This window comes from Siniperca chuatsi, linkage group LG9, assembly GCF_020085105.1.
Source record: "Siniperca chuatsi isolate FFG_IHB_CAS linkage group LG9, ASM2008510v1, whole genome shotgun sequence".
In the NCBI taxonomy this organism is placed as follows: Eukaryota; Metazoa; Chordata; class Actinopteri; order Centrarchiformes; family Sinipercidae; genus Siniperca; species Siniperca chuatsi.
In genome coordinates this window covers 9,882,360-9,903,490 of record NC_058050.1, presented here as the reverse complement: position 1 = coordinate 9,903,490, position 21,131 = coordinate 9,882,360, and the positions used below count along the sequence as shown (strand labels likewise).

Genomic DNA, 21,131 nt, shown 5'->3' with positions numbered 1-21,131 from the left:
ACTAGTTCCAGCACGTTATCTCACCTTAAAATCACAACTTGTCAGATTTTGTATGGATTAAACTAATGTGTTAATTTGTGAGCTTTACAGGTGCTGGAAGGCAGATTTTACCTTAGGCTAGCTGTTTCCAGTCTTTATGCTAGGCTAAGCTAACTGTCTCCTGGCCGTAGCTTCATATTTAGCGTACAGACGCCAGACTGGTGTCAATCTTCTCATCTAACTCTCAGCAAGAAAGCAAGAAAGCAAGTAAGCATATTTCCCAAAAAGTCAAACCTTTGATGTTGATAGGGTGTTTCTCACCAGCACGGTCTAAACTCCATCAGGGATATTTTTGTGTTTTCATGGGGTCAGATCATCCCATGAAGGATGGAGTCTATATCTCCCCAGCTTTTACTATATTGTGCAGTAAATAACATACATTTCATTAATAAATGTCTAAACCTTTCTTTCAATTAGTCTCTCCAAGTTGAACTGAACAGCTCTCAAATCTGTGCTCAATGACCAGCTACATTTTAGCAGTCATGGACCAATGGTTTTATTATGTATAAATGCATTAACAGTATCTAAAGGTCATGTCATGCCAGGCAGAATGAAGTGTATTCAGTGGTCCGGCACACTGATTCGACTTGACTGTTATAATTATGTGGACAGTTATAACTGTCAACAGCCAGAAACATGACTGTGATGGCCAGCAATAGTGGTTCACGTGTAGGTGTCTTGCCACCATTCACTCATACACATTCGCACACAGTTATGTATTCAACCTCACACTGTAAAAGGTCAGCTAAGGAAAACAAGTGAGGTATCAATATATAGATTTGTCTCTTTGGAATCAAATCAAGGCAAGGGGTCTCAAACTCCGGGATTTGAAGCAGGGGAAACAATAATTGGTTGTTATTAGGCAGATTGAATTACAGAGATATAGATTCAACTCGATCAATGGCTAGCAAACAATTTAGCACTTGAAGCTTATTGATTTCCACAGCTTTCCATAGCCTACATGCTGTAGGGATTTTGGAAAGCCTTGATGGCTTCAGGTATGGCTGTATTATGACAGGGAACAAAGAAGTGAGTCAGAAGGAGACACTGACAAAAACTCCTCTGCTATGATTTGAAGAATTATCGTTCCCCTGTATTGAACTCAGTTGTAAGAAAGCTGCTCTTAACTCTAGCTCTTCTACTGCCTCATTGCTGCAAAACCTCGTATAGAAACTGAATAATCTCCCTGTTTTGTAGATGATACAGTGAAACGGCTTAATGTGGAAGGCACCCCTGTTTGTCATAGTAAAGTTGTCATGACTAGATAAAGGAAAAGCGTTTTGCAGTTACAGCCTTCATTTTGTTTTCTGACAAATGCTGCCTTCCTGCCATCCTCAATTGAGTACAAAAACTGTCACTTTATCAGTCACATGAAGCTTGATGTCTGAACAAGAGAATGACTTACGGGTTGCCTGTAAATCTAGACAACTATGACTGATTCTGAGTTACCTTTGCCATCCTATGAATTTGTTCATGACTCACATGCATCACAAGTCAAACAGTCATGTGCTCATGCCTTGATATCTGGTGGCAGGGGAGTTGTATTTGTCTGCCTGGCTGAAGCAGAATATACGTCCATCAAAGCCCATCAAACAGGCAGTGGTATTTATGTTTGTGTGAGGAAGTGTGTGTCCTGATCACCACATTTCCAAGAAATCCCCACAGGAGGCAGCTTGTGGCACCTCATCCTGTTTCAGTGATAATGCCATCATTGTCCTTTTGGTAAGGGATGGAAATGAGCTATGCTCTTATGGTTGAATTGCTGCCATAGTCAAATAAGGATGTCTTTGTCCACCCTGGATCACCAAACCTATTGTTGGTTTTCCACTTCTTATCATGTATGTGTAATGATTCTTGGCATGGCAGCAAATTTATGAAACATTAAAAGAGAACAGCAGCCTTGTAGCAGTGGTTTTTCACAGCTCTAAACTGCAAAACATTTCAAAAGTGTTTTTGAAATTGCTCTAACACATCAACAGTGTTGTTTGGTTTGTGTAGGTGTTTCAGTTCCTCATGGCAAAATGGCACATCACAACAGGGTGATCACAGTTTTTTCAGAAGGAAGTGAGTTACTAAAGCTGACTTGGGAATGGCTTCTACTTGTATTCTTCCCCTTGGCAGAAATGGCAAACTGACCTCATGTCACCATTTTTGAATAAACTTCACACCTCCCAAAATGCAACTGGAGGTGTGAAGTCATTTCATCTTCTGCTCAAAGCTTCCAGCTGGAACAAAAAGTAAAACCGGGAAATTGTTAAGTGGAAAGTCGTTGCTAGCCAGTGACTGATTGCTGCCCATTTTGATTTAGAAAACATTTGCTTCCAGTTACGTCTGCATAACTAGAAGTGAGAGATGCTTTACCATTCGTAAGAATGAGATTTAGGATAAAATCATAATATGCCTTTTTATCAAACTTTCACCGCAGACATGGTTAAAACCCCTTGAAGCAAATTGTGATTTGTGGTATTGGGCTATATAAATAAACTTGCTTTGAGCATTCTTTAGCAATTAATTACCTTTTTTTTTTTGGTTTCCTTGTTATAGTTAAGGCGTCAGTATGCTTCAACCAAAGTGCTTGTCGGCTGGTCGAACAGCATATAAAACCCACTGACCCCACACCTTTCTGATGTCGGAATAGGGGGGACAATTTTTGTAACTTTCCAAAGTCGAGAATCAGACATTCACACCCACTTCAAGCTGCGATTTGCCAAAACTGCTTCATTACATTGCTCCCTAACCTTAACCATATTTATTATTGTAACCATGATGACAAAGGTCCACTTGTTATTTTAATCTAAACCACAATGTTTCCCTAACCTTAACAAAGTACTTATTTTAACCGTAATCTTTCCCTAACCCTAACCAAGTAATTTTTGTGCCTAAACCTAACCAGACCTTAACCATAGCATTGTCACATCATAAAACATATTTATTTTTCAACAGTAATTTGTAACAGTTTCAAAAGGCACAGAAAAATTATGTTGTCCTGCTGATGGGGGCATCAGATCAGAAAACACTTCTATGTCTCATTCTAGAGGGCATGGATAAACAACATACTTTGTTGGATTAGCCAGTTGTTGTAAAACTCAAGGTCTCTTTATTCATTCTTTCCAAAACTACTTATGTCACTTTTCATGTGTACAACCAAGTGCAACGCAAGAAGAGACTAACCGAAAGTGTGCGCTCTTATCCCCATTTTGTACAGGTCATTGTGTTGCAACTACTAAGACATGCAAAAGACAGAGCTCTAGGAGAGGGATCAGAGCAGTGTGACACAGGAGGAGGGCAGGCTTTTGCCCCATCTTCGAGTGTGGCCATTCAGAACAGGTTTAAACACTTCTGCCCTCAGAAGTTATCAAACAACGCATTATTCAAAATAGTTTGTTTCAAGCATGCTGACACCAAATGTGAGCAGAGATTCATTCTTCCAGATCTGTTGAGGCATTCGTACCAGTTAGGAGTCACTTGCACAATGAATGAGCATGCGTTCTCATTAGTTTCCCAAAGCTAACATGCTATATAACATCGGATGGAGGCCCAGGACAACCTACATGAATCACTGCCAGGATTTTAACTTGAGTTTATCTGTTAACCCAGGCATCCAATTAATCTTTCAGGTAGGACTTCGAAATGATAGGGTTGGTAAAGTGCACCATTAGACCATTATGATTTTAAACATACTATACATACTACTGTAGTTCAAAACTGTTTTTCTGCATATTAATAGCAATAATGACTTATTAACACTTGACTGCCTGAAACTGTTATACGATTTCTCTTATGACAGAACTATACTTACGATACTTGATCATTTTTTTTGTGATGATTTTTAAAAAGTAAAAGCCAATGATCCATAAAATGCTAAACCTAAGCTATTTTTTATTTTATTTAATTTTTTTACCATTGTGTTTTTACATTTTTTTCCAATGTGAAAACAGTTACTTGATGTTTGTCACTCAGGGGAGGGTGACCAATGGAACTTTCACACAAGTATATATATATACAATTATACAAGACCTTGTAATTCATTACAAGCTTTATTTCAACATCAGTAAAAGGGAGCCTGACTGTCAGGTTCCTTTTTATTCAAAAACCTCACCTCTACTTTGGAACTGTTAACTGACAGCCTGTCGAAATCTTTGCAGTTGCAACATCAGAAAATACCTCCATGTGACAGCAGAAGCACTGCATGGCAGTGTAAATTTGTTGGCAAAATTATTCTTATACTTAAATCAGTTACAAATCTGTATTGTCACAGGCACAATTATGTGAAAACTTAAATTAAGTTTCCCCGCAGAAAATCAAGATTCAGAAGGCCACATTTGGACAAGGTTGACACACGTCTGTGTCACAGAGAGATTCTCCATATATTTTCGTATTCACCACCATTATTAATGAGGATCCCTCCCTAATGATCTTTCAAAGTGAAAGAAAAGTTGATAATTCAATGGGTGGCACACTGGCACTAAACTTGATTGACATTATACTGGAAATCAAATCAAACCTGAACAAAAAGTGTTGCGCAAAATGTTTTCAGCCACCCAGCCTTCATCAGTGTTGATACATCCCAATACAATCAAGTGATTATGCACTCTGTTATAGAACTAGACAATTTAGAATGAAAAGGCTAAAGTGCAGTGCAGTGTATTGTACTGGGAAGTATAGAAACCCATAATAAAAGATGAGTACAGCTAACAAACATGCACAGTGAAATGTTATTTTGGTCATAAACCAGACATTTTTACTGCGCAAACATGCCAGTTAAAATTTATTTTGGAGTGTATTGCTGCAGTAACACTGCCATAATCAGAGATTGCTAACAATATACATCATACTTTGAGAGTTTTTCGTAGAACTGTCCACGAAATGTCCCTCCATATGTTTCAGGTATTTGTCTTCAATAAAAAAATCCTCAACATGCAGCTCAAACAGCCTTTACTCTACTAGCCAATGCATTCCATGCAAAACTGAAAACTGTCGATTATGCAACAGTTTGATAGCTCTTTTTGAACAAAACCAAAATGAGGGCATTATGAACTTAATTTTTCTATGAGAGGAGTTCTCTGTTTTTAACAGTGATCACTTGTACTTGTTCCAGTCCCATGCTGTTTTCTCCCCTGACTAAACACCATGCAGCAGGGTGGAGGTCAAGACAGAGGCAGCAGATAAGAGGGACACAGGAGAAGAGGGAGAATGGAAGAGGGAGGGGAGGGCGTACTCCCTGACCGCAGAGCACAATGTCTTATCTTGTCCTCTGTCCTCCCTGTCGTTATCTCATGCACATGGATGTGGAGACTGTGCACAGCTGTTTGCTGCCTGCAGAAATGGAAATAATAATGTAAGGTTTTATACAAATGAAAGTGTTGCATCAGTCATATGCAAACAGCCAGAGTTCCCTAAGAAAATAACTAACATAAAAGTTAAAACTGCATATAGGAAACAAGTATTTGAAAGTGCAGTTGCTCTCAAGTAAAAACCAAGATGTCACAGAGGCTCCAAATATTCCCTCTCACCCCCAAAATGCTAAATGTGTGATTTGGTTTGGCCAACAACCAAGATATAGTATGTTCTATTTTAAAAGCCAGATCTAATTGTACAGAGCAGTCTTGTTTGGTCTGAAGAAAAGAGTTTTTCACCCAAAGTAGATGTAAATATTGTGTAAAATAAATAGATTTAAGAGTAGCAAATACTTGTAGCTTTAGTGCCCAGTCAGAACAGAAAATGGTACATGGAAATTCATTTGCATGTCCATACAAAATAGGTGGTGCTGGGAACTTGGTGACGTAATGACTGGATGCGCTCTCGGTCGCTAACTAGACAATGATTTAACGTAGTTAGGCAAACTGACTGTTTGCTCAGCCCTGCATAACTTGTAACCCCACATATATTTAGTAAATGATGTGCTCCTTGCCGCTTTGAAAATAACACTAGGTTACTACTGTAGGCAGTAAGCTAGTTATCCGGGTATGCTAACACTTTCATTCTTGTGTTTTTGGTTTTGGAAATGGGATAAAGACATCACCTGCATGTGGAGAAATCCAAAGCCTGACAGGTCTGCTGTGCCTAGTGGTATGGTGGGATTTAGCAGACGGTCCATTCAAAGAAATGTGTTTGTTCCATCCGCTTGCGACAATTCTTTTCCAGTCTTTGTACTCCAGACAGACAGAGCAACGTTATATAAAATTGGACAAAGCTAATACGATTGCTTCCTCCATTTTGGTCTCTGTTCTCTCAAAGGTCAGCACTGTTAAGATGGCTTGCAATTGGCAAGTCACATTCAGTTGAAATTAACTGTGCTACCCTCTGCTTCTGACTGCCAGTGTCTGTTGTATATATAAATAATAGTTCATTTATAACTGCACTACGTATATTATATTCACTGGATGATATTCATATTAGCAAAATGCTTGAACTTGCAGTTATCAAATCAGTATCTGAAAGTGTTATTTGACAGTTTGTTGCAGTGAATGGATATTGTTATGGATATATGACAGCAGCCTTTTGGTTTTTATTCTGTATCCTCTGTTCTATCCTCTGGTTTCAAACAGCAATATCCAAGGATGAGCCTAGAGTGGATCTTGGATAAGCCTCTAGCCCTTGGCTTAGGTCCCCACCCCCATCTCTCTAGTGCTTGCTCTCCTTCTCTCTCTCTCTCTCTCTCTCTCTCTCTCTCTCTCTCTCTCTCTCCATCAAACAGACACACACACATACAGGGACTCCAAAAGCACTACAAACACTCTGCCAATTTAATAAAGAGAGACTTTGTCATGCGTATCTCTCCCACAGCTTCCTGGCCAGAGTGACAACAGTGTGGGTGAGTGGAAAAACAGGAAGAGGACAGGCGGACTATAGGCAGCTCTAGTGAGCAGTGGATTGTCCTGTGTGTGTGTGTGTGTGTGTGTGTGTGTGTGTGTGTGTGTGTGTGTGTGTGTGTTTTATGTTTTTGTGTCTGTGCTGAAGCCTGTGCATGTGTATATACAGCATATGTGTTAACCCACTAAGACATGTGCTCACCAGGACATTGCTCAACATTTAGAAGCGATGGTGGTGTAACACAGATAGGCTCCCTGGTCAGGAAGCAGAACTCGCTGTTTCCTGGCGGGGACGTCTAGCTGTCAGCGCCCGTGTAGGAGTGGGATATGGCTCCACCATTAACAGACCACATTATGGGAAGACCAATAGACAAAGGCCACAGGGGGAACTTCACCCAGGCACAGAGCTTTTGGGGGAACTCAATAATGCATGATTTGTGTTTTCTTGGTAGTACAGCATGATTGCTCTCCTGAATGTCCCTCTGGAGGATGAATATCTCTGAAAATGTACAGATCCCTCAACTGTAATTGAATACACTCTAAAAGATGCAATATTGTGCCTTTTAGAACTTGGCTGTACTTTTATCACCACCCTAGAAACGGAAGGTAGCCTATTCTACTCCATTAGCAGTCCACCACTGTAGTTCTGCAATATTTTCCTTATCCACCCACACTTTCCCTCCTAATTATTTTGCTGCTGTCAAAGATGTTGCAAGCAACTGCTTTAATACTAACTGGGTGTCCAAACAGATTTCTGCTGTGAGTGAGTCATTTGGTAAATATAGGGAATGACAGCACGGACTTTCAATTTGGGCTCAGCTGTTTAGCAGTCTAGTTGGAACACACAAACACATGAACATGATGACAGATGCAAACACACACACACACACACACACACACACACACACATACACAGCTGTCAATGGTTTGAGTGTTAAGAGAAGACATTTGAATTCTGCAGTGTAGGAGATGAAATTGTAGTGTACAAACATGGCATGGCATGAAACCTTGGCTTGAAAATAGGTCATATCATAGGTTGTACAGCATTTGAACTGCCTCAAGTGTTATTGCACCAATGTGTCAGTAGATGAGACCTGCTTTAGCTTGACAGCCAGAGAGGCTCCCCAGATGGTAAACAAAAAAGTGAAATTATGCCCAGAACAATCCAGATTCTTGTTGTCCCCAAAAGGCTGTTAGTTGCTGGTGTTTTTGTAGTTCTGAGCTACCTTACAGCTCACTGTCATATTTACACTTTGAGATTTATTTTGGATAAGTGAAAAAAAGCCAATCCCCAATCCCCCTGTCCAACACAGAGACATATCTGATTATTGAAGAGGTGTGTGTGAGAGAAACCAACGGTAAGGCCACAGGTACATTTGCATGCATGTGTGCAGGCGTGTGCACAATCTTTGCCTGCGTGCATGTGCATAGGTGTTATGTTTGTTTGTGCGGGGGAAAAGTGTCCCTGGGTGCTTTAGCCCCGTCACAAACCCGACTCCTCCTGACATCTGTGAGTCAATTAGCTGACTGAAGAGAAAACATCCCTGCCCCCTCTCTCCCACACCCTCCCTTTCCTTCATGCATCCCTTCCTCCACCAAACAACTCCAACCAGCCAGCCAGACAGCCAGTTAGGTATAGTGGAGTATAGCAGCTCCTGTCTGCCCTGGCTGGTGAGGCACTGGGGGAGGGGTGCGAGTCATGGCCGGGGGTGGGAGGGTGGTGGGGGTGATGAGGTTGGATGTCAAGAATGTGGCTCATGGTCTGCTCTTTTGTGTGTTTTGTGCAAGATGAATAGGCCCATGGCAGGCTGGGGTGCTAGCCACAGTTCCCTCTTTGACTTGTGTGTTAGAAAAGCCTGAAGGCCCTGGCCTGCCCCTCTTGAAATGAGACAGATGGAAAATGAAGGCTGTTGGGTGAACAACTTAAACGCCCACTACATATAGACATAACTATTTCAATGTGTTATTTCCTCCACGGTTCATTCTTGTCTCAATATTGCGTATAGCTTCATTATCTCTGTTCTCTTCTGTCTATCTCTAGCTCTCTGCCCATGCCTGCCAGAGATAGCCTGTCAGGATAGTTATTGTTTGCTAAGCTGGTGTGGGGGCTGTTCTTTTTGGTGCCTGGTGCATCCCATATTCCCTTCCCCACCCGTCCCCAATGCCCTCCACGTCCTCAGGCTACTGCTATGGAAATATGCTTCAGTCACATTGCTAATTATTTAAGACTTGTCACCTCATTAACAGTGCTGGGAGATAATGAATGATTAATAGGTCATTCTTCACATCGTCACTGTGTTCTCCCACTCCCTCCTTCCATAGTAGCTACTTGTTTGACAGGTTGTGCTGGCTCTTGTTGTCCATCCATTCTGTGCTTCCCCCGCACTCCTGCGCTGCATGCGCACGATCCTGGAGGTAACTGGAAACGTCATCAGTGGCTGTAAGGCAGGAAGTGAAGTGAAGGGGACATGATTAGTGTTTGTGTCGATAATGATCCCTCAGGCGAGTAAATGCTGAAGAATGGTGTTGCAGGCAGAGGGCTTGTGGTGCTGACTGTAAATGACATTGCTTGGTAATGAGCCAAGACTAGATACATGAAACCAGGGAGAACTCCAGTTGTATTTGGATAGCTTGCATTAAGTCAGCGTTGGAGTGTGTGAACACCTGCAGGCACAAATACTACTTATCATGTCTTTGCTATCATGATAAGTATGCTGGGAATTCTCAGTTGTAGTGGGGAAGTTGTTTCAGTGGTTATCTGGTGCTTGAGAGATCCCTTCATGGTCTCGACTTTCTCAGCTAAAAAGAACTTTGCTTTCTTGGAGACATTATGACAACTGGTTTTCTTCATACTACTCAAGGCCTCAGTATGCCTCAGCAAAGTCATACAACGTGTCATCAGACTATGTCTAAAGGCAATAGTGTTTATACCTACAGTATTCCGAATAGCCACACTTTGAGTTGGGTGTTGTTACAGAGAGGGGAGGAGTTGGAGAACTGAGGATAAATGAGACAAATGGGGATAACAGTGCACATTTTTGGACAGTCTCTCCTCTGAAGCAATCATGGCGTTGCGCCTGGTTGTACAGAAGCAGTTGTGTGAGGAATTACAAAAGAGAGCAGAAGTTCAAACCCTGCCTAACCCCACACACACACACACACACACACACACACACACAAACACACCTGGACAATTGCTGAGCAAAGTTGGCGTGATTGTCAGATAGTCTGTTTAAACTCCAAAAGTGAAGTGTTAACCCTCACTCCAAACAGTGATTGGCCAGGTGTGACGTGAGAAAGTAAGCAGGGTTTGTACTTCTCTTCATTCCTTACACGTTTTCTGGTACTTTTCATGTCTTCGACCGAGTGCAACACTATGAATACCTTCCAAGAGAGACTGTCTGAAAGTGTGCGGCATTAACTTATTGCTGGGCAATGATTTAATATCACTTTATAACGCCTCTCAGTGGATTCATATTGCATCAATATTAGACTGCGTTAATATTTTACAGAAATCTGTTTTCCAAATCAATAAATCCAAGCAAGCTATAATTAAAGTGAAAAATAGTTTTTTAATAATAATACATTTAGCGTCTGTTGATTATTTTATAATTTTGAATACATTGGCCATTTTTAAGTATTGCATTATGATATTGGAAAAATTATATTATCAATATTGTGATATTGATTTCAATTATATTATATCATTATATCAGCCCAACAGGACTGACCTAATTTCCTCCTCACGGACAAACAAACTATGAGCCCATTCTTACCAACTCTATTCTTGGATCTTCTTTATTTGTAGTTTGTTAGAAGTCATATAGAGATCAGGACTACTGGGACTTTTCAAGTGGCACAAAATAAGTTTGTAAAAACAAACCAATCAATTGTATCAACTGTCGCACAGTGACAGACCAAAGTTGTTTTAAAGGGGAAAATGTTCATTTAACATGGAACAATCACAATCCCAAGCTGTTGGAAAGCTGCTTTAATGTGGTACGTTCTGACCACCCCCCACCCCACTTAATCACTACTTTCACTCAAGCCTCACCCCCACTTGTGGCCTCAGGTCTGTGAGTGGCAGTTACCAGGTTTCTCCCCCTCCCTCTTGTCCAAAGTCCCTCACCCACGTCTCCACCACATTAAGCTTGAGTCAGACCCTCCCCCGTTAGCCTTGACTCAGGCTTATTGCTCTCTGAAGCTGAACCGGCTGAACAGTGACTGTTGATTGGTGGTTGAGACGGAGAAGGAAGCCTTGGGAGTATTTATAGAGACTCTCTCATTTACCCGAACAATAACAACCCTCCCCCACAGCGAGAGAGAGAAAGAGAGAAGGGGGGTGGGGGGGGGCAAACTGACTTTTGGTTTCACATCGAAATGTGCATACTAGGACACACTTTGTCCCATTGAATAAGGTGACTGTCCATTCATGTTAATGCTGTGTAGCAATGATAACAGAATGGGTTGAAAGTTAGCAATAGTGACACATAGTTTATACAGTACATAGTTCATTCATGTCTTGAGTGAAGATATAGAGAGCAAACTTCTGGGATGTTTTGAAAAGTGTGTTAACCATTTACATTTTATGTTTCAAGCATTTAGGTGATTATGCTAATCTGGTTGACTCCTGTGAGTGCCATAAGTGAAAGGGCTTAAAGTCATAGATCACCACAAATAGAAGCAGCAGAAATAAGTAGTTTAAAGTATTTATATCTCCATTACCTGCTGGAGCCCATGTTGTACATTGTCCTAAAACACTTTGTCATTTAACTTCCAGGTATTAAAACACAGTGAGTATTTGTTTTATCTGAGATGAGCCAACACATTATATATCAGGAATATACCAGCAATACTGATAAAAGTGAAACCAATTTATTTTAAGGATGTGGCAGCATTTCCTCTATAAACCCACATGTCTGTACCAGCCATAAGGCTCTATCAAGCGACAACCTCCAGGTCTGAAAAGTGAAGCCAATGCGGAAGTTCCATAAACCTGCATTCTTTCTAATGTTCAGCAGGGGGTTGACTGTACTGGTTGCAAAAAGAAGTCCAATTGTATAGAAAATGACCCTACTTCTCACTTGATTGTTAATTTTTTCCGGTAAGTACATTTTGTTTTAAGCCTGTTTTTCACTAGCCAAAATTAGCATCCCAATTAATATCACAGTTAACATTAATTACGGATGCACCTTGCTAACCAAGCTAACTAGCTCCACCCTCTCATCCAAATATGGTCACTTCTGGTTCCAAAAAAACAAGATGGCAACGGCCAAAATGCCAAACTTGAGGGCTGCAGTTGAAAAGTCCTTCCTATGTTTTCCTAAACACTTTTCCTAGACCTCAATGGAAAATGTCATGAGGTCAAGGAAAGATGTGAAGGAGAATTCATAAAGACTTAGGAAAAGACAACCGCGTAGCTAAAAGAATCCAACTGCGCTTACACTGGGCAACGTAATTATGCAACAGCGGATGTTATTGACGTGGGTCTGCCATGGTGAAACTACAATCTTCCGAAAAGGGACTACAAAAAGCGCATCTTATTTCGCCCTGTGCATTCTTGTGCTGTTGTTTCATGCAGGAAATATAAACGTGGACAACCTGGGGAAAAACATTACTTCATTAACAAGGTTGGAGTGGAAATAAAAAAAGGAACACAGGCAGGGATGCTGGAAGTCACTCAAAGTTGGGGGTAATGAGGGAAGGTCAGTCTATATAATGACTTCAAATTAAATGGCGCGCGATATTCGTGTTTTTTTATTCATTTGAATGGCCAAGATAACTTATATCTAATAGTTCTTAACAACAATTTGAGAACATTTTACATTACAGCAGACAGTAAACTTGAACACCAACATACTGTATGACAAAGCAGCCACAGTAACTACACAGTCAATGACACAGAACTAATGCATAAGAACTGCAAGAAGATGAAGAGGGAGAGACAGCGCCTGGACGGGGCGAGAGATGTGACCCATGACCAGTTCATCATAGTTTATAATAATGCAGCGCAGTGAGGATACAGACATTTCGCAGAGGAGACGAGTGGATATAACGCAGATCTATCTCTCTGTTTACTGTTAACAGAGACTCCAGTCTGCATTATAGTTCATACACTTCACTGATAAACCACAGAAGAGCAACATTAGGCTTCATGATCAAAGAAAGTTTTTATATCATGTCCACACTTCTGTCCATATTCACATGATCCCTCTCTTTCTGCTGCGAGTCTGCTTTACGTGAACGGCCGAAAGGTGCGTCGCTTTAAATGTTGCCATCGCAAGGAATTGTGGGATGGCATTATCGCCTTTCCTTTTGTAAAGGATGGACCAATGTATCATATGCTAAAGGAGATATGAAAGGAAGCATTGAAGCACCTTTCTTTAGCATTTAGAGAATTCAAAATGCTCTTATTCTCTTTTCATGGCTGCCACTAAAAGGTGCTATTGATAACATCCAGCCACTCATCTCCCCACTTCCATTCCATTCCAATGGTTGCCAGTTGGTTGCACAACCTTCATATTTCATGGTCGAGTGGAGTGAGACTCAGACTCAGTCATATCAAGTGATAAATCTTTCGTGATAGAGTAATGAATTCATTTTGCAACATACAGCTATACATTAGCTATAGATTTAGGTTACTTTGTGGAGTGGTGTTTCATGTAATGTTATCTATGGCAATCTTGGGATATGGCTAGCTAGCTTTAGGGAACCCTTTTTTCCCCATCATTTAATAATTATAGGGGTCCCATATTGCAACACTTATCGTAAAATGACATTTCAATCACCCTTACGCTGTAAGACATTAGGTGAATATTTACATTTTAATCCAATCAAAGAGTACAGCACATTGTAGGGATGCTATTAAAACCCACAGCACTCAACATTAGACAGACAGCTACAGTAAAAGTTGACATTATCTAGCGTTAGTGTTGGTGTGGTGTAGACCTAACATTAGTCGCGAAGAAATCGTAAGTGTTTTCTTGCTGAAAACAAATCTCATAGCGGATTATAAAAGAAAAACTGAGCGCCACACAGCAACAATGGCTATAGGGAGAAAGGACGACTGTATAATCATGTCAGTATTTTCAGATTTCCATATTAACATGAGTACTGTAGCTGTTGAGCTCAACGCAGCTGGCTACATGGCTAGCTAGCCACAAGTCCCTCAGCAAAGTGTCTCATAATAGGGCTAACGTTAGACTGCTATATGAGATGACACCCTCAATAACAGTCACATTTTGGGTCTAAACAGTATTATGAGCAGATTTACAGTAGTAGTAGAACTTTAATTTACCTTCGACATGACACATATATTGAAAAGAGCAACCAAATTTTCTTAAGCTGACCAGTCAGTCAACTTGCCCTGCATAAACTTGTACTGGCCCAGGGCCACTGGTGATGTGTTACCCTGGCCCACTTTTAAAACCCCTCTGATACGCATCTTTGTTATAATGTTACATTGTTTGAGAGAACTATACTGTTAGGTAACTGGACGCAACCGTCACTAATGCTAACGTAGCTCCTCAGGGATTGACGCTGTTATTTTTCTAATTTTGACAATCTAACCGGCGACAACACATTAGTTAAGGTTTTAAGGACTATGACAATCGGCAATTGTTTATTTTGTTTAAAAACAGTAGTCCACAAACCAATGGGTGATGTCACGGTGGCTGAATCCACTTCTTTTATACAGTCTATGGGCTCTATACTTTGCTAACATTGCCAGTATTAGCAGAGACAGTGTGGGAGGATTAGTCAGGTAGGTAGGATTGAGTTAGCTGGATTTAGATCACTGATCATTAGTTGATGGTGACAGAGATTAAAGATGATTCGGGTGATCGGTTCAGTGTCCACTGGTAGATTACTGTAGCTCATAGCGTGAAGGATAGCTGTCCATCTAATCGTTTAGTTCTGTACACAGGATAAGTCATTCATCTCAGTCTGCAGAACATAGAAAATGGTATTACTTTACAGTGTGTGTAATACTACGTTCAGCCACTGGCCTGGGTCCAAACTTAGCAATACTATCATCAAGCATTGCAAGAAGTACTAATATTATAATTTAAGTTTATAATATATTAGGAGGACTACTTCAATTAAGTTTCAGGTAGAGATACTATGCAGAAGGGTATGCCCAACAGGCTGCCAGATGGAATATCTTGTTCTTTGGTTTTGGGTGTTAAGTTTCTATAAGCACCAGGGATGAAGTTGGTAGTCAATGCATCATCCAGCAGGCAATTCCTCTGTGCAGAACATCATTCTTCCACCCCACTACACTTCATTGAGTGCTGTTGCTCCACGGGGGCTCTCCACACACTCCCAGACACTGTTGCAGAGCTATGAACATTGGCCTCTACATCTCTAGAGACGGTCTGTCGGCTCTGTTGAAGTCTGACATAGAGGGCCTGGAAGTGGCAGCTAGATGTTTTTATGGCCAACTTCATAACAGCTAGGGAGTTGTAAGGTTGCTGGAAGTAGTTAGGTCGCCTCACGCAGTGGGAATTACATGTAAAGTGCCTAGGCAGATGATGCACCAATAGAGTAGGCCGACTGTTGCAACCGAGCTCAAGTAGGAAGGGCAGAGTTGTACTACTGACAAAGCAGTTATTTGCCACGTTGTTGCCCGCTGTCACTAAAGTCAATGCTGAGGCCTTTTATAGGGGGAGCTCATCAAAGATTGAAAAAGCTCATACTGATTTGCTGAGAATATGTGAAGCTAAGCTACTAATTCTTCAGACCCTGTCTAAGGTTGAAACCTGTGTGAAATCCTGCAACTGCAGCATTTTTATTGCATGTTTTACAGTGTGGCACAGGGGTGTGTCCAAGCTGGGAATGGAAGCAACACTTCCAGCCCATTGCTCCTATAAACACAGTCACATGAACTCTCTTTCTCTCTTGCTCTTTATCTCTGAAATAAAAAACGCACACTCACACGTAAACACAGAAATCAATAAATGGCTCAAGACAAGGTGTGTGGAGGCTCCTCCCCCAAACCATAGACCACAGCCAGAGATGTGGATAAATCTGTGAAACATATATACAGAAAAACAGCCTTTAAAGACTGCAGTGTATCCTTCATCTAATTACACAAGCCTGTTCAATGGATATATAATTACAAAATGCATATCTCCCACCACAATCATGGCTGATTAGGATTTCATGCAAATATCTTGGGTTTTAAACAGATGCAGTGATGTGATTGGTGAGCTTCAGAAGGTTTGGACACATTGTCTGCACTCTCTAATGCAAATGACACCATTAGGATCTTTTGGCCCTGGGATAAAAATAAAGACTGTTTTGATGCATTTTAAAATGTTTGTTTGTCATATTGTCACAGACTGCAGTAACCTTGCACAGAACACATGCTCTACCAAAAGAGTGCTCATCCCAGCACAACAGAAACTTATGTTGATTCTGTGTTTTGTTTGGACTGACTGGCTGGGTAAGTTTCTCAGATAGTACTCACACCTGGGAGTGGCTTATTAAGTTTAAAGTGGCCAGACAATGTCAAACAATGACAAACACCTGCCAGTGGTTGCCCATTTATAGATGAATTCCCTGGACAATAGATTGGCTCGCTCTCCCAAAGTGGTTCCATTCATTTGCAATTGCAGGCAAGAGGTTGTTGTCCTGAAGTGGGCAATCAAGAGGCGTGTGCATCTGCAGAGTAGAGTTACACACACAAAGATACAGAAACATACACACATGCCTGCATTCATAGTCCATACACATAAACGAGGCAAACACACACCCATGCACAGCAGTAGTTACGCTGCCACTGCTGCTAGTGTGGCCTAGAATAGCACACAGGCTACATTCCTCTGCCCTCCCTCCACTGCCTCGTCGAGGCGAACACACAGCAGACTGGTGGGTCACATGGACCAACAGTGATCTCAGTGATCTTGGAGATGAAGTGTACATGCACATACGAGGGTAACACTCTTACTAAACACACACACACAGGCCAAATAGATAAGTAGGTGCAGACAAGTTGGGAACATGAATTTCAACGCTGTCTGACACACATTGGCAGATACAAGCATGCATGCTGACTCCTCCATACAGGCTGACTCCTACATACATGCATAAAACATAAATAGAAACAAAAAATATATTAATAGCATTATATCTATCTATCTAGCTAAAATAACTTATTGACAGCCCTTGTATTTTCCTAATTCAACCACAACAGCGGCAGTTACTTATGAAGACAAACAAGATGTCCAAATATTATTTCAAAAAGAAACAGTGGGGAGGAGGGTATTTAAATTGGCTACTATGTCACAGCTCTCCAACAGCCCCCTTTTTTTTCCCTACGCCCATGCACAATTATATCAAGTAGGGCCAATAGGAACAAAGAAGAGGCAGGACCGAGGCTCCACCTCTCCCCGACTGCCTTCCTCTGAGCCTTTTAGATGTACATAATCCCTGAGTTGACCCAGAAAATAGGCAGTCGTTTCAAGATCTGATGCGGCAGTCTTTGTGCACACCGTCCCCGCTTGAGCATGAAGCGTAACCCTGTGGAATACATACCGTAATTCTGAGGAGATTTGCCTTGCAGAGGAAAACTGTTTAAAAAGACGGAGCGGAAGCAAAGTCGCGCAACTTTGTGAAAACGTCGCGGATACGGGTAAGTGATTTTTATCGGATTTATTTGTTGGAGAAATTGGGGTTTTGGTCTGTGGTGGTCTCAAGGGCTGCTGCTGCTGCTCCATTGTTTGCATTCCCTTGTTTCAAACTCGAGATTAACAAAATGGATAATATTAGGCTACAGTGTACGACATTATCGAATAGCCTATAAACATTTCAACAAATCGATACAAAGTAATCGGAAAAAACCGAAGCCGTTGGTGTATTTTATGCCTTGTTAGAAATGTGGTGATTCAGCTGTTGGAGCGATGTTGCATGATGTCAGTGTTCTTTGTTGCAACCTTACGTGCGTAAAATGTAACAGATTTTTCTGCCTCAGCTGACATGCAACATGGATGGGATTTAAGCAATGCATTCCGCAATGCACGCATTTTTCCTCTGTTTTGTCGATCCCGTCGTGTGTGAATTATCTAGCTGCAAAAATGTACCCAAAACAATGTATGTTAACCTGAAATTTCAACCTGGGCGTTCATTCATTGACATAAGGGGGTGGGGGGTTAGGAAGACTAAACACACGAGTAAGGGCTTCAGTGTTCGCCAATAGGCAAAACAACCTTGCAGATATTTTTTTTCCGGAAGCGTTTTCGATGGTTCAACTTGAGGTATCTTTGTTTCTTTTCAGTAGAGGTGAAGCTTGTGGTCACTATAAAATATGGCACTTGGCTATGATATTTGTTTGGACCCCAGCAATGTAAAATCTATCTCACACATGGCAACATTAACACAATTGTTGTGTATCTTAACTAGTTTGCTACTGGTTCAAATGGACAGCTAAATATGTTCCTGCCATGTCGGTCTTAATCCTACTGCACCTCCCCTTAAATGTTTTTGCTGCTTCCAAACATCTTGTCTGCCCCTTGCATTGTCCTAACAGTGTTTCCTCTCTGCTCATAGACAGGAGGCATGGCAGACCATCTGATGATGCCCATGAATCACAGCTCAGCGGGTGCCAGTCTCCACGGTTACAGGATGGGCATTAATGGCGGCCTGCAGGCAGGTCACCAGCAGCATGCCAACCAGCAGGGCATGCGGGCACTGCCCAATGGCCAGATGATGCACTATGGTGGTGCCCAGGCCAACATGGAGACTGCCATGAGGCAGCGGCAGGGCATGGTGAGCGGACCCATGAATGGACAGCTGAATGCGGCCCAGATGGGTCACCACCAGATGACCTCTGGTAACATGATGTATAATGGTCAGCCCCAACAGCAACAGCATCATCCTCAGCAGCAGCATCATATGCATCCGCAGCAGCACCAGCAACAAGCCCAGCACCCACAGCAGCAGCAGCAACAGCAACAACAACAGTTCATGAACGGAGGGTTAACATCCCAGCAGCTCATGGCCAGCATGCAGCTGCAGAAACTCAACACCCAGTACCATGGACACCCACTGGGGCCTATGGGTGGGAACCACATGGGGCCCACGACCCAGTACCGTATGAACCCGGCCCAGCTGGCTAACATGCAGCACATGGCCGGGCCGGCCCTGGCCCTGAACGGCATGGATGCGGATATGATAGACGAGGAGGTCCTGACCTCGCTGGTCATGGAGCTGGGCTTGGATCGGGTCCAGGAGCTGCCAGAACTCTTCTTGGGCCAGAATGAGTTTGACTTCATCTCAGACTTTGTCAGCAAACAGCAGCCCAGCACTGTTAGTTGCTGAGAGGACCTGATTTGCAAAGAGGCACAAATGGAGACAGAAGAGTGAGAATTGTCCAGGAGGGATGAAGAGTGCTCATCTCTTCACTTTTTATTTAGTGAGCACCTCCCTGTACAACTAAGCCAAGTTTCGGCGCAGGGTGCACAGAAGAGAACTCTGGATATCCACAGGGAACACACAGTGCTCGAGTCTCACATGTGCTAGTGGCCAGAGGGTGGCTGGCTTTAAGGCCACCTCTCCCATTTCCTGGACATGAATGTAATAAAGAAATGCTGAAATTCTTAAAAGCCACTCTGAACAATGCTATGACACTGTGTAGCCTCCAAGCCTGGACTCCATGACAGTTTACCAGTAAAAAGGTGTATTTATTTATTCCTATCTGAGAAAACTGATATAAAGAACAATCACCTTCTCCATTTTTGGAACCAAGTGGTTTTAATGATTTTTTTCTGAGAGTAGGATGGGGGAGAAAATTAAATTAAAGTTCTCTGCTCATGATTTGTTTCCCCCCATTCTATTTGGCCTAGTATTTAAAAATAAGCTCAGATGACAAGGTCATCTAAAAAAGAGCCCAGATTTTCTATCACAAAAGTCAGACATGACAGAAGTACAATGTTATCTCATTTGAATGGGAGTCTCATCCAGATCTTAAAAATGGTTAGCTTTTGGTAAAGTGCTGCCTTTTTAGATGTGATGTTCTCAAAAAATCTACTGCTTGTACTGTATGAAGCTGTATAACTCCAACATGTCCACACTGTTGTGTTCTATTGGAGATGTAGAACCGCCTTAATCACGCAGAATCTTATTTATTGGTTGTTTATATTGTCCCCTTTTTTGTGGTCAAGATGGGGGGATGGTCTTTGTGAAAGGGGTTTTGAGGATCAATAAAGATGGCCTGGATAGAAATGTGGCCTGCTTTTCCATTCATTGCACAGTTCTACCCCCGGGCAGTGGAGAGCTAGTTAAGTGCTTAAGTTAACCTGTGGGTGAAGGGAAACCACAGTTCCTTTTAAAGTCTGGGATGGAAACATTTAAACAATATTGATGCTTTTTGAGAAGGATATATACTCTACCCTAAATCTCCTGAGTTTTCAGTATCCTATCATTTCCACAATTTGCGAATTATTATTATTATTATTATTATTATTAATATTATTTTTTTTCCACTGCTAAAACAGCAGTGTCACTAATAGCAACATGACTGACATGTTGATAATTACATGTTTTTCTGCTTGTTAGCAATAGAGGAGCTGTGTTATGTCAGTGTACATCTGCTATGACATCTCAGGTAGTGATATCCAAATGGGATTTACTATTCAACATTTCTTTGTTGGTGGTTATCTAAGCAAATGCCATGCTCTGACATCATAGGTGGTAAAAAATATTCCTTCAAAGGTTTGTGGACTTACAAAAGCAGCATTTGGATGGAAGTGGGTTCTCTGCAGCACCCCAAACATTTGTTTCATTGCTATGTGTAAAGAGTGTGTGTGTGTGTGGTTGGGGGGAGGTGAAAATGACCAAAGAATGCTTACCTTGATGGGGGTTTAACTGACTTAAAGTCCTGACTCAAAGACAGTGCTGCTTTTCCCCAGCTCTCCCAGTGGATGGTCAGAGAAACTGACTATTGGCTAAAAAAATAACAAATTACTTCAACCCCTCTCCAGTCTTACCAACAGCCAGTCTGAAGAGTGAAAAAATGTCCTCATATAATTGCATTCATTATGAAATGAGGGTAAAGAGATTCTCTGCAGTGGCTGAGTTTGTTGGATTGTTTTGTGCCTCTGGGCTATGAAAATGCTTGATTGAGGTCATGTTGGGAATGGCATCACCACATTTAGCTTTTCACATTGTCAACAAAGGCATCTTTAGCGGCATCATCATGAGTAACAAGGGAAAAATGAGAGCACTGTTGTTGTTCACAACCAGGAATAGTGTTTGCTTATTGCTCAATTTTTTTGAGTCTAT

At 41.6% G+C, this 21,131-nt stretch overlaps 1 protein-coding gene across 1 annotated transcript; it reads left to right on the top strand.

Annotated features, from left to right (window-relative positions):
* The first annotated feature begins 17,266 nt into the window (after positions 1-17,266).
* Positions 17,267-20,072, top strand: cited4b (Cbp/p300-interacting transactivator, with Glu/Asp-rich carboxy-terminal domain, 4b). Its single transcript, XM_044207810.1, has 2 exons — positions 17,267-17,484; positions 18,399-20,072. Exon 2 carries the CDS (start codon positions 18,408-18,410, stop codon positions 19,167-19,169), a length of 762 nt encoding a protein of 253 aa, XP_044063745.1. The 5' UTR covers positions 17,267-17,484; positions 18,399-18,407; the 3' UTR covers positions 19,170-20,072.
* Positions 20,073-21,131: the final 1,059 nt, after the last annotated feature.

Bases quoted from the DNA above. Each gene is read 5' to 3' on its own strand.
- cited4b (XM_044207810.1), top strand. From the start codon at position 18,408: ATGGCAGACCATCTGATGATGCCCATGAATCACAGCTCAGCGGGTGCC.